The 12,856-nt window shown below is 45.7% G+C and overlaps 1 protein-coding gene across 1 annotated transcript in view; it reads left to right on the plus strand.

Annotated features, from left to right (window-relative positions):
• Positions 1-12,856, plus strand: part of Tmod1 (tropomodulin 1) — a 76,077-nt gene that overhangs the window by 29,869 nt on the left and 33,352 nt on the right. The window contains exon 3 of the mRNA XM_021160876.2: positions 8,762-8,918. Coding sequence (XP_021016535.1) covers positions 8,762-8,918 — 157 coding nt within the window. The remainder of the gene's footprint in view (positions 1-8,761; positions 8,919-12,856) is intronic.

Here is a 12,856-nt window from a genome sequence, read left to right on the forward strand (position 1 = left end):
CCCCCCCACCCCCGGCACGCCAGAAAACTTTTTGAGAGGTCCAGGAAATCTGTTTTTTTTTTCCTGTACAGGCCCTGGTTTTAAAACATTGGCAATTTATTGAGACACTTAAAACCAAATAAAAAAATTCCAAGTTTCTGTATTTCTTTGAGCCATAGAGTCCTTAATTTTTTTAGTTTTGTTTTGTTTTGTTTTTTGTTTCACATACATACATACATACATACATACATACATACATACATACATATGGTTATGTCAAAAGGACCTTAGGTGCCGGGAAGCTGACTCATCAGATAAAGTGCTTCCAGTGCAAGCAGAAGGACCTGAGATTAGGTCCCTAGCACCCACCCATCTGACCACGGATGCTTGTTATCCTGGTACTGTGGGCTGGGGAGCAGATATTGGTGGATCCAGGGGCCTTGCTCGAAGCTAGTCTGAATGGCCACATGAGCTCTAAGTTGAATGAGTGAGAAGCTCTGTCTCAAAAAGTAGGCTGAAGTGACTGAAGACGACATCCAGAATCAGCCTCTGGTCTCTTACACACGCATACGCACTCACATACACAGATATAGATGCATGCTAGTACATACGCACACTTACACACCCGTCATACAGTGATACATGCATACACAAGAAAAAGAAACAACAGAGAGACAAAGAACCCTGAAAACTGCCTGGCACACAGTTTAGTGCACCTGAATATTTTTGATTTGTTAAATCGCTAAAATCTGAAACTCAGAGCCACAGGGTAACATGGCCTAGCACCTGGCTCTCCTGCTGGGCCCACCTGGCTAGTCCTAAGGCACAATGAAGATGACAATGACGGATGGTCCTTTTGTCAAGGGAGGCTTGGACTGACCAGCATGTGACCTCAGCGAGGTCCTCCCCTCCCAGCTCTCAGTGCTCCCCAGCACCCATCCTGGAGGCTAGACTGCCTGCCCTATCCTCTAATGTGGGAGGTTCTAGGACTTAGTCATAGAACAGCAGTACCCAGCCCAATGAAGGCATGCTATGCACATCACACACTCACCCCCACCGCCCCTTTAAGACATAACTGATTTCTTTGGCAAAAGTAATTCAATAGTTTATTTTCGTTACCGTGGAGAATCAAGTTAAGGACCATTCTGTGCATGGCTAACCATCCATTGGCAGAGGTCTGCAGAGCACACTCCTTATAAACAGTGTCATTTGTATGCAAGCTTGGGCCTCCTGCCCTGTGGCTTTTAAGCCTGAAATCGTTAGTGGAAAAGATCTTTTGAGACTTCGTAACAGAGTTTTCAGGAGTCTTCGTCCTTTGTTTTAGTGCATTGTGTGCCTGGACAGGTTTGCACATGCTCACATCTTAAGTGATCTAGCCTGGGAGGCTTCTGACTGCATATAGAAATGACGGCTGCAAGGCTCGAGGATGCCAGTTTGCAGGGCGTGAGAACCACTAGCATCCCAGAAAAGACTCTGTGGATCTCTGCTGTCCTTTGGATGCCTAGACTCCAGCATGCAGATGTGAAGGTCAGACTAAGGCGCTGCACATCTGAGGCCGGTATTTGACAGGAAGTTGATGGTTAAAGAGCCCAAAATGTTGTGGTACACACCTGGAATCCCAGGAACTTGGGGTGGGAGTGGGGGGCTGCAGCAGGAAGAATGCTTGTTTGAGGCTAGCCTGGGCTAAATAGTAAGTTTAAGACTTTGTATTAAAAATAAATATTTAAAAAGTACCATAGGAAATGTAGTTAGTTTTCTATAATTTTTCCAAAAATATATTAAACTTTTGCTTTTTTTTTTTTTTTTTTTTTTTGGTTTTTCGGGACAGGGTTTTTCTGTGCAGTCCTGGCTGTCCTGGAACTCACTCTATAGACCAGGCTGGCCTTGAACTCAGAAATCCATCTGGCTCTGCCTCCCAAGTGCTGGGATTACAGGAGTAATTACTTGCTTCTATAATTTAAAAACCATTTATCTGCACTACCACTCATAGCTTAAAAGCATCTTTAATTAAAAACGAATGTGTACCTCTTTCCCTAACCGAGTGCCAGGAGTGAGCAGACACCTACACTAAATGATGCAATGACTTCCTCTGTGTGGAGTTTTAGTCTGGTGGCAAACTTAGATCAAACCTGGCAACCTGGTGGCCAAGGCTGAAGCCTTTTTTAAATGTGTTTTATTTGCCCTCGAGATTTTAGATTACATGTCCATATTTTAAAATCAAAAGAGTTCCCATTATAATAAGCAGGTTTAATCAGACCATCCATATCTGTGGATGCCATTAGTTTGCTGAAGTTGGGTGCACAGTCAGCACCATCCACAGGGGTCCCACAGCTGCCATTCTAAGTGGCTATCAGAGAGGGCCTATCTATCCATTCCTTAAATCCACACACACTTTCCCGTCTAATACAGAAGGCTGGCCCCTGTGGTGAGGCCAGTGTGCTCATGCAGCCAGCTTACTTTAGGCACTTGCAGAAGGCTGGGCTTCCTTGGAGACAAATGGCTCCCCTTTGCCTGCAGACATCATAGAATCTACCACTACAGGTGACATACAGACTGGTAACAGGTTGTGCTTCACTGCTCGGTGACATGACCCCTTCAGGGCCTTGACCAAGTTGTCATGAGGGAAGGACCATGAGTGGCTGAGATTTCTGTTCAATGTTGGCTCCACCCCTGTCACCTCCCAATGTCTTTGCTCCACTTGCCTGGGTCATGATGCTTTCTCTTTAAGCACTGTCTGAGCACACTAGTAACGGTCACTCAGTAGATGTTTGTCGAGTCCGTTTCTTAAAAGGCAATGAAAGATAAGTTCTACATATACATGGTCATGACATTCTACTTGCCACCAAGATGTTGATGGGGGCGCTTCCCCACACTGGCTGGCCTGTGTCTGAGAGCCAGGCTTGAACCCTAAGCATTGAAGGTGATCCAAAACAGTAATTTCTCTCTCTCTCTCTCTCTCTCTCTCTCTCTCTCTCTCTCTCTCTCTCTCTCACTCGCTCTCTTATCTCCTTTGTGGTCCATTTCTATCCCACGGCACATCACACTGTGGGATACGGCAGCATTTTCGATCCAGCTGGCTCTGACCTAGCCAGTCCCAGCATCACTGCTGGTGACTAGCCTGAGACCAGCCTCACTTCTCAGCATCCCCAGACTGCGTGAGTTAGTTGCGTTGCTTTGGGTGTTTTGATAATATTTTCCTATTGGGGGTGGGGGTGGGTGGGTGGGAATAGCATTCTTTAGATGTAATTCACACACCATCCAATTTACCCATTTAAAGTAGACCATTCGGTGTTTAAATCCATCCAACCTTCAATGTAGTCAATCTGAAAACACTTTCATCACCTCAGAAAGGAGCCTCTTCCTCACTTGCTGTTGCTGCTCAGCCCACCCTTCTGAGCTGAGGCCAGGCTGCTGTCATGAAGCACTGCAGACTGTGGGACGTATGCACTAGAACCATATTTTCTGAGTCCCGGGGGCTCGGAAGGCCCAGTCTGGGGTCTGGCAAGGTGGATTTCTTATGGGGGACCTCGTTCTGGCTTGGGATCAGCTGCCTCTCGCTATGTCCTCTTGTGACAGGTGGCTGGGGAGGGGCACACAGCAATCTGTGATGTCTCTCCTTGGAAGGACCCTAATCCTGTTCTACCTCATGACCTCATGTAACCTCTATCACTTCCACACAGATCCTATCTCCAAATACAGTCATATTGGGAGTTGGGGCTTCAGAGTGTGGCTTGGGGGTTGGGAACACGGTCAGCCTCTTAGCTCCAGCCCTGGAGCTACCATTTAAGCAATTTTTTTTTGTCTTATAGACTGGACTATTTTGCACATCACATTGTGGGGGATCATGGAGCTGGCCTGTTCTAGCTGCCTGGAGAGGCATACATACGTCAATGGTTTTTCAGCTTAGAGTACATGACTCTTGGGGCACAGTGTGCCTTCCAATTCCTGAGAAACTGAGGCACTCCCTCAGGTAATGAAGCATCCAGGCAGCCTGTGTTCCCTAGAAATCAGCAAAGCATATAGAGGCTTGCCAGAACAATTAGTCTTTATCATTCGTTTTATATTATCTGTATAGCTTGCAAACACCATTGTATCCTGACATCTACCATTGCATTGATCTTGGCAGCCGCCATTATATTCTGTTTCTGATAAGAGAATAAGAAGACTGATAGCTTGCAATAAACTTGCCTCAGCCTCAGTCTTGCTGAGACCCCTTGAAGCAGGCCTGGTTGTCATTCCCACCAACCACATTAGGAGGCCCTGGCTCTGTAGGTGCTGAGGCTTCCATCCCAGGAATCATACATATAATCATGGCTTTTGTTCCTGGCTTCTTTCACTTAGCATCTTCTCTGGCTTGCTCATGTTGTGGTACTCTATTCCTTTTCATGGCTCACTAGTGTTCAGTAGCATAGATCTACCACATTTTACTTATCCATCCATCAGTTAATGGAATTTAACATGTATTGGTCCATCCTTTGGACCATTATTAGTCATGTTTTTATGGATATCTGTGTACACATTTTGGGGCTAGCCTATGGCTCGGATGCTTTTCCATCCCTAAGTGAGGTTTCTGGGTCATATGGCAATTCTATGTATAGCTTTTTTCAGAAACTGCCAGACTGCTCTCCAAGGAGACCATAGCATCTCACATTCTTGGCCAGCAGCCCAGCTCCGGTTTCACCACATTCTCGCTGACACTTGTGCTTTTGACTGTGCCTGCCCAGTGTGAGCTGCATTTCCCTGGTGGCTAGTGGTGCTGAGTATCTAATGAACTTACTGGATGTCTGTGAGATAGGCTTTCCGTTTGATTGGGGACAGGGTCTTGTTACATAGTCCCGAGTGCTTCAGACTCTCTATCCTCCAACATCAGCTGGGATTGAAGGCATGCATTGTGACACCCAACTGACCAGAAATGTCCTATAATTAAAATTTTTAATCTATTTATTTTGCATGTAGGCAGTATATGTGTATACACGTTCATACGTGTGCGTGTGGCAACCAGAGGTCAATGTCTGAGGTCTTCCTCATTTGCTTTCCACCTTATTTTTTAGCAATATATTTAGTTCTATGGATGGTCCATACATTTATACAAAGTGTATTCAGCACATTAATCCATCACCCCCTTCCTCTAACTCCTCTTAGTGCCCCCTCACTCCATCTCTTTCTTTTTATTTCTGTATTAACAACGCCCCCCAGTCTAATAAATGCTGCTCATAAGCACATCCACCCTATCTTTTTGCAGCAGGGTCTCCAGTGAACCTGGCACTCTCCAGTTAGGCTAGGTGGCTGGCCAGCAAGCTCCAGGAACCATTCTGTCTCTGCCTCCCAGTCACTGGGGACCGCAGATGCTCAAGGACTCATTGTACCCTAGGGATCAAACTCAAAGCTCCTCCCCCTTACAGAGGAGCGAGTGTTTTACTGACTGAGCCGACTCTCCAGCCCCTCATCAGGATTGTTGTATGTTCTTTAAAAACAATTCAGCTTCTTTGACCATTCTTTAAATTGCTTGTTTGTTTGTTTGTTTGGTTGGTTGGTTGGTTGGTTGGTTTTGGTCCTCTATTATCGAGTCCCAAGAGAAGTGCATGCACTCTGGATATTGTGGATATCAGATATGTGATTTACAAGCATTTCTCCCAGCATGCCTCTTTGCCAGTGTCCTTTGAAGCACAAATGTTTTTAATTTTGGTGAAGTCCATCTAGGACATCTATTTTTTTCCTTCTGTTGCTCATTGTTTTGTGTCATATCTAAGAAACCACTGCCTAACGCGGAGTCAGGAGATTTATGTCCGCGCTGTGTCTGCAGCACCTTCTGGGTTTTTATAGCTTCAGCCTTTACATTGAGGTCTTTGATCTACTTTGGGTTAATATTTACATACACTGTGAGGTCATGTGCTGTTTTTGAGAACAAGATAAAGTGATAAATAACTAAGACTTTTAAAAGATGTGACTCTCTTTGATTTTAACTGAAGATGCTGTGATATTTGGTCAATGTGGCCTTTAATGGAAAGAAAATAAGCTTTGAGCCCTAGTAAGGCAGGCATGGTCATAGTGTACTTTAGGAAGTCGATGAGCTAGGAATCATTAGAAAATACTTTTGAAATCTGGGGCTTTAAAATTTAGCTTCTTGCGGGGTGTGGTGGCACACGCCTTTAATCCCAGCACTTGGGAGGCAGAGGCAGTCAGATTACTGACTCTAATGGGGTAGAAACCATAACAACTACAACCAGAGCATTAGGACACTTTCCGTGACTCTGTTGTCCAGCTTCACACACCATGATACCAAGGTGGAGACACGGCCCTGGCTAAGCCAGGGTTATCTGGCTGCAAGATCTAGTTTGAAACCCCTTTCCAACCTCACGGGTTTCTTTCATCTCAATAGAACCCCAACCCATTCCTGCCATTAAAATCCTCTGTGGTACCCTGGTGGGGTGACACACATCTGTAATTACAACACTGAGGATGCTGAAGGGGGACAAACTGAACACAGCTCTTGGCTACAGAATGAGACTCTGCTTTAAATAGTAATAAAAATAGTAGGAGTAGGAATAGTCGCAGTAGTAGTAATAATAATAATAATAAATAAGGAGGAGGGGAAGAAGGAGAGGAGGAGGAGAAAGAGAAAGGCAAAACAATAATAAAGTAAATAAACCATTATGGAGAGAAAAATCCCTTTGTGCCCTTGAAGGGACGACCATCAGGCACTTAGCTTCAGAAATTAACTCATTTCATATTTGGTGTCTGGATTTCTTGGATTCTAAAACATATCTGAATAACTTATTTTCTGTTACCCATCTTGGATGACTGGCCTCCTGCTGAATTGTATCTTACCTGGTGACAAAACAAGAGTGGGAAGCTATCATGTGGGGACATTTAATAGATCAGTGCAGGGCAACATTTCACATTGTCTAATTTTAACTTCACCCAAATTTGTGTGAGACAATCACCCTTATCATTTGTCACATTCTGTCACCATAGAAACCATTGTACATGAAGGTCAGGGTGGCTTGGTTAATGCACCATTCAGTTGCACCACCATTAGTCCATGGCAGGCCTTAGGCCTGATGTAGCCTCAACCGAGGAACGCAGACCTGTCACAAAGTAGGTGTGTCACCCACTAATGGTTGGCGTGGGTCACCCACTATGAATAGCCATAGACAGACATGGCAGGCAGTTAAGTGTCCCCTGCCATGGGATAGAAGGAATGACTCCCACATCTCGCTTTAGAAAGTGTCATGTGACCTATACCTGCAGCAGAAGTGGCTCATCTGGGAGAGCCACCTGCCCTGCTCACCACAGTGAGTGCTGTCTGTGAACTGCTGCCGTAGGAGAGCAGTGACTCTTGTGGCATCATTTATATCCTGTCCTTGACCTCAAATCACCCCAAGTTTGGTTCTCTGCATACTGGTCCTCTTCACACAAAATACCCCAGTTCCCAGTGTCTCTGTGGCCTCTGGTCTACATCCCTTTGCATGTATCTCAGCTCCTATTGAGGAACTTACTTACTTCCCAGCCTTGCAATGTGTAGATCCTTGTGACCTAATGGAGGGGCCCACCCCACTATTACTGAGACCACAGCAGGTGTTACACAGTAAGGAAGTACATCATAAATAACCTGTGGCTCTCTTCCAAGTCTCAGCCCTGTGAGCATGCCTGCCCCATGTATCTCTCATCCTCTCCTCAAGGGGTCTTCAGGAAAGAATTTGGAGAGTAAAAAAGGTATAAGCTCTTCAGGGGAACCCATATTTGAGTTAAGAGTGACACAAATCTAGGCAATTTTGGGGTGCAGCAAAGATTGCACACCTCCTCTGAGGCATCCCCCTTCTAGCTCTCTGAATGCCAGGGGCCACAGAGTGCAAGAGGATTAGCAATCTAGTCTGCCTCTTCCCTACACCTGAGGGAATACCCTGGGGTTGTTCATGACCAATCCCCAAAACCCCTTGGGCAATCTGTGCTCTGGGCCTCAGTTTCCCCTTGGAGGAAGGGTTGTATAGTCTCTAAGCATCCTTGGAACTCTCGTTGTCTTTGATTCTTGAAATGCTAAGGACTGACTTAGGGTGAAACCAATTCAAATGGTCAAAATCCCCCTAACGAGGAATCTGTTTTGACAGTGAGCTGCCCATGTCTGAAGAGGAGAACATAGCAACTGGGTTAATACTATCATGCTTGAGAAATCCATCTCCAGAGGCAACGTTCAAAATATTTAACAATCAGTTCTCATGAGCACACCCCACCAGACGCACAAGGCTTCTTAGGCCACAGAGCCTGGGGACTGAGTGTGTCTGGCCTACGTTGTACTGCTGTTGAGCTGATTTTCTCAGGCTTGTTGGGGGTCTCCCTTCTTCATAAGTCATTTTCCATCCAAGACCCTCCCAAGCTCCCTTCAGCCTCTCTTGGATCACTAACCACATTGTAGCAAATATAATTTTGTACTCAAATACCCAATTCCAAGAATCTATGCTCAGCCTGTGTTGGCTGCCCTGTCAGTTAACCCCACATGTTTAAAAAGTGCTGTAGGTAGGGAGCACTGGAGGACTGAGCCCCACAGTTTCTCTCTGCTCCTTAAGTGCCCTGTGACCGGGAACAAGTCCCATCCCTTCTCTAGCTTTCAGGTTCCTTGCATAGAAAAGGAAAGGACTTGGCTGGATTCTCCAGTTCTGAGGCCCTGCTGGTCTGTGTTGTGTTTCTGGAGAATTGCGTGCCTATAGCTGCTGACTGCTCTCTCTTTCTCTCTCTTTCTCCTTCTCTCTCTCTCTCTCTTTCTCACCCACCACCCCCATCTTAGAATGCACTGCTCCCTGCAGGCCTGAGGCAGAAGGATCAGACCACCAAAGCACCCACAGGCCCCTTTAAAAGAGAGGAGCTTTTGGACCACTTGGAAAAGCAAGCGAAGGAATTTAAGGACCGAGAAGATCTGGTTCCCTACACAGGGGAGAAACGAGGTACTAAACAGCACGGCTCTCATGAGCATGTCCTTCCTGGGGCATCACACAGGGCTACTTGTGTGTCCCACCCTGTGTTGGGCCAAATGTGCCCGGGCCTCTCTTGTGTCCTTCCCGTCTAAACAGCAAACCATCCCTGTTCCCAAAACATCATCTGTGATGTGTGTTCAATCAGTTGGGGTTAATCTGAGGAAAAAGACTTACTCAGACAACCAAAGTGTCTCCCCAAATTCCCTTTACTTAGGTTGCATTGGCTATTTTTCACTGAAACCTAGATACTTTTGAGGGAAAGAGGAAGCTGTTACTAATAACGTCAAACCAGGAGGCCTAAACAAGGACCAGTCTGTGTAAATGAGGATGAAGGTGCATAGTCCAAATCCCTCTGTCCTAACTCTGCCTCCTCTAAAGTCTCTCTTTTTCTGGCAATGGTAACATCCATCCTTCATCTCTTCTCTCAAAATCCTCTGCTCTTGACAGAAACAAGCCATCTAGAAGTCTCCAGGGCAGGGGGAGGGATGCATAGAAGCTCTCCATGACACTCTACCCTTCAGGTCTTCCCTTTCCCTTTAGATCATCTACTTGCATGTTATGGCTCCTACTCTCTGCCCTGTCGCCTGCAGACCCTGTGGAGCAGAAGGGCAATGAATAGGGTAGACCAGAAGTCTGAGTTCTGATCTTCAGAACGTACAGGCATTTTTACTACAGGGATGTTATACTCTCCCTGATGTCCATCTCCTTGCCCTTAGGGCTGTGTCTGACTGTCTAGCAGGAGATGCAGTAGTTGGAAACAGCCTAGAGCCCAGGTCCTGCTAGCAGTGAGAGCTCAGTGAATGAATTCTATTCCTCTTCTAGCAAATCAGGGTGAAGAAAATAGCATCCCAGTCTCCCAGGCTACCAGAGGGTCAGAGATGCATATAAAGCTCTTACACCCCACCCTGGTGCACAGCAAGTGCACAGCAAGCATTAGCCATGACTAATCTGTTCTGTACATACTGACCTCTTTAAGGAACATTGCCTCCATCTCCTCTGATAAGATGTACCATCACCCTCCACTCCCCTCTTGGATATTTCCTATCTCAGAGACCTGAGTGTGTCTTTATCTGCACCTTCCCCGTTATCATCTTTTCCTCTCAAGCTAATCTTCTTGAGAGTAGAGACATGGGCTACCTAGTGGCCCCAGCTAGCACAGGGGCTAGCATTCAGTAGGGCTGAGCAGAGAATGGATTGAGTATAAGGCAAAGGTGATGAATGTATACCACTCCACTGCCTTAGCACAGGATCCACAAATGCCCTGTATCTTGTCACACCTCCAGCACCTGACTAACGCCTTGCACATAAAAGGTGCCTAGTGAATATTTATTGAATCGAAGCATTTGTTTTAATTAACGGTGCAGCTGATTCCCTTTTCAGTCCTTCCCACCGTCCCACCCACAAGAACATAAGCATACTGAAGCAGGTTCTGTGTCTAGAACTCTCTCCTCTGTAACCCTCTGGCTGTCAGCACAGCACCTGTTGCTGTGTGACTGCCTGATAAATGGTAGAATGTGCACGCACAAAGAGGCAGACACTGAGGAGGGATTCCATCCATCACAGGCCCTGGGTCCCTATGGATCCCAACCATTTCAGGCTCTCCGGAAAACTGGGAGATCAAGGAGGCAAGCAGACCATGAAACTTGGAAGAGTGCTGGGCCGAGACTATGGAGAGGGTGGGCAGTGATGATGGGCAGGAGGTTTGCTGAATGGACCCAACAAAAAATGTGAGCTCTAGCGGTGTTTTCACCCAAGGACTTACTTGTGCCATATACAGAGCTCTCTGGCTCCCATAGTCTCGCCTACCATTTGAAAGCTAGGGAAACTGAGGCTGTGAGCGAGTCAGCAGCAGACCTAAGGGAGCAGCAGAGGGGCTAGGATGTTTTCATATGGCAACAAGCTTAAAAGGTCCATCAGCATCATCAAGAACGATGTAACTGGGGTTGGAGAGATGACTCAGAGGTTGAGTCCTGGCTCTCCTCCCATACGACCCAGGTTCAATTCCCAGCACCCACACAGTGACTCACACCTGTCAGTAACGCCATTTCCCGAGGATCCAATGCCCTCTTCTGGCCTCCAGGGGCACCAAGCATACACGTGGTGTACAGACACCCATTCAGCCAAAACAAAGTAATTCAACCAAAATAATATTTTTTAGAAGAATGTAATTAATGTTAGTTGAAATTCCTATGGGTTAAATAAGTAATGATTTTTTTTTTTACAGAGGGGCCAGGGCCAGAGTTCCTCCATTTCTAACTGGTATCTCACAGTGTTAGCCCAGGCTTTACTGAGAATTTAATCCTTCAGAGCTAGCTTAGGCTGGTGCAATGTCTACTTGAATAATTTGCCTATTTTTAAGTTGGGCCATTTGGCTTTTTGTTGATGAGTTGTCAAAGTTATTTCTGTATTCTTCAATTTTATTCCATGTATTTATTTGTGTGATCATCTGCATGCCTCTGTGTGTGTGTGTGTGTGTGTGTGTGTGTGTGTGTGTGTGTGTGTGTGTATGCATGCATGCATGCCTAAGTCAGAGGACAGCAGTTGTTTCTTTCCTTCTACGGTGTGAATTCCAAGGACTATACTCAGGTTGTCAGGCTTGGGGGAACAACGGCCCTTACGAGTCAAGTTACCTCACCAGCCCATTTATCCATTCTTGATACCAGACTTTTATCAAATATATGACCCATGAACACTTTACTCACTCCGAAAATTGGCTTTGCCCTTTCTTCATCATATCCTTTGAGACTTTCAACTGTGGACAAAGCCCAAGATGATCTCTTTCAGTGCCTGTGGCTATCACAAGATTCAGTTGCTGATTCTAACTGTGTTCTTGTTTTCTTTAAAATGTCTCAGTTCTAGTTCTGATAGGTTGCTGGTCCATTTGGGTTTCGTTTTTGCATATAGTGTGAGGTAGGCGTCCGCCAGACTCCGTTCCTCGACATGAGAGCATCTAGTGGCCCAACACTTGCTGAACAGACATGCAGTGTTTGTTGATGAGCTGACAAAAGTTTGGCATATGTGTTTGATTTCATTTCTAGCCTCTCGACTCTGTTGATTGCTGTGCCCACTCTTCCATACCGGCATGTCCTTAGCTTAGTGGTGAGGCTTTGAAACCGGTGAGCATGAGGCTCCTCTTCCTGCTCTTTTGGGGAATCATTGTGGTTGTTTGTGTGCCTTTGCTTTTCTGTGTCTGTGAAGAAGACTTCTGGGGCTTTGATGGGGGTCGTGTTGAATCTACAGGCTGCTTTTTGTGGTGTTGATGCCTTAATACGACAAAGCTTTCCAATCCATTAAGTCAGGTTTGTTTTTTCAGTTATTCTTTGTTTTCAGTTTTTAAATCAATACTTTGTAGTTTTGGTGTGTATGTATTTCAACTTTATTCCCAAGTGTTTTATTCTTTGATTATTATTGTGAACTGCTTTCCTAATTGCATTTGCATATTTCTGTTGCTGGTGTATAGAAACACCACTGCCTTTAGCCTCTGCCTCAACTGTTACTGGGTTTATTACTTGTAACAGGTTTTTGGAGGTAGGGGAATGGGGTTTTTGGTTGGTTGGTTGGTTGAATAGGGTTTTTTTTTCCTTTCCTTTTGGAATATGGAAGTTTAGACTTTCCCCCATATAAGAGCATGTTGTCTGTAAACTGAAACATTTTCTTCTGTTTACATTCCACCTATCTCTCTCTCATTTGTGACCGTTCCCTCTTATTAGAACTTCCAACAGCAGTGATAAAGCTGGGTACCCTTGTCTCGCTCTTCATCTTGGAGGCTAGTTTCCATACTTCTGTGAGGCCCTAGAGCATAAGCAGCCATTTCTCTGGCTCCCCCTCTGATTGCCCTTCCCCCAAACAGTACACACACACACACATACACACACACACACACACACACACACACACACACACACACA

This window comes from Mus caroli, chromosome 4, assembly GCF_900094665.2.
Source record: "Mus caroli chromosome 4, CAROLI_EIJ_v1.1, whole genome shotgun sequence".
NCBI lineage: Eukaryota > Metazoa > Chordata > Mammalia > Rodentia > Muridae > Mus > Mus caroli.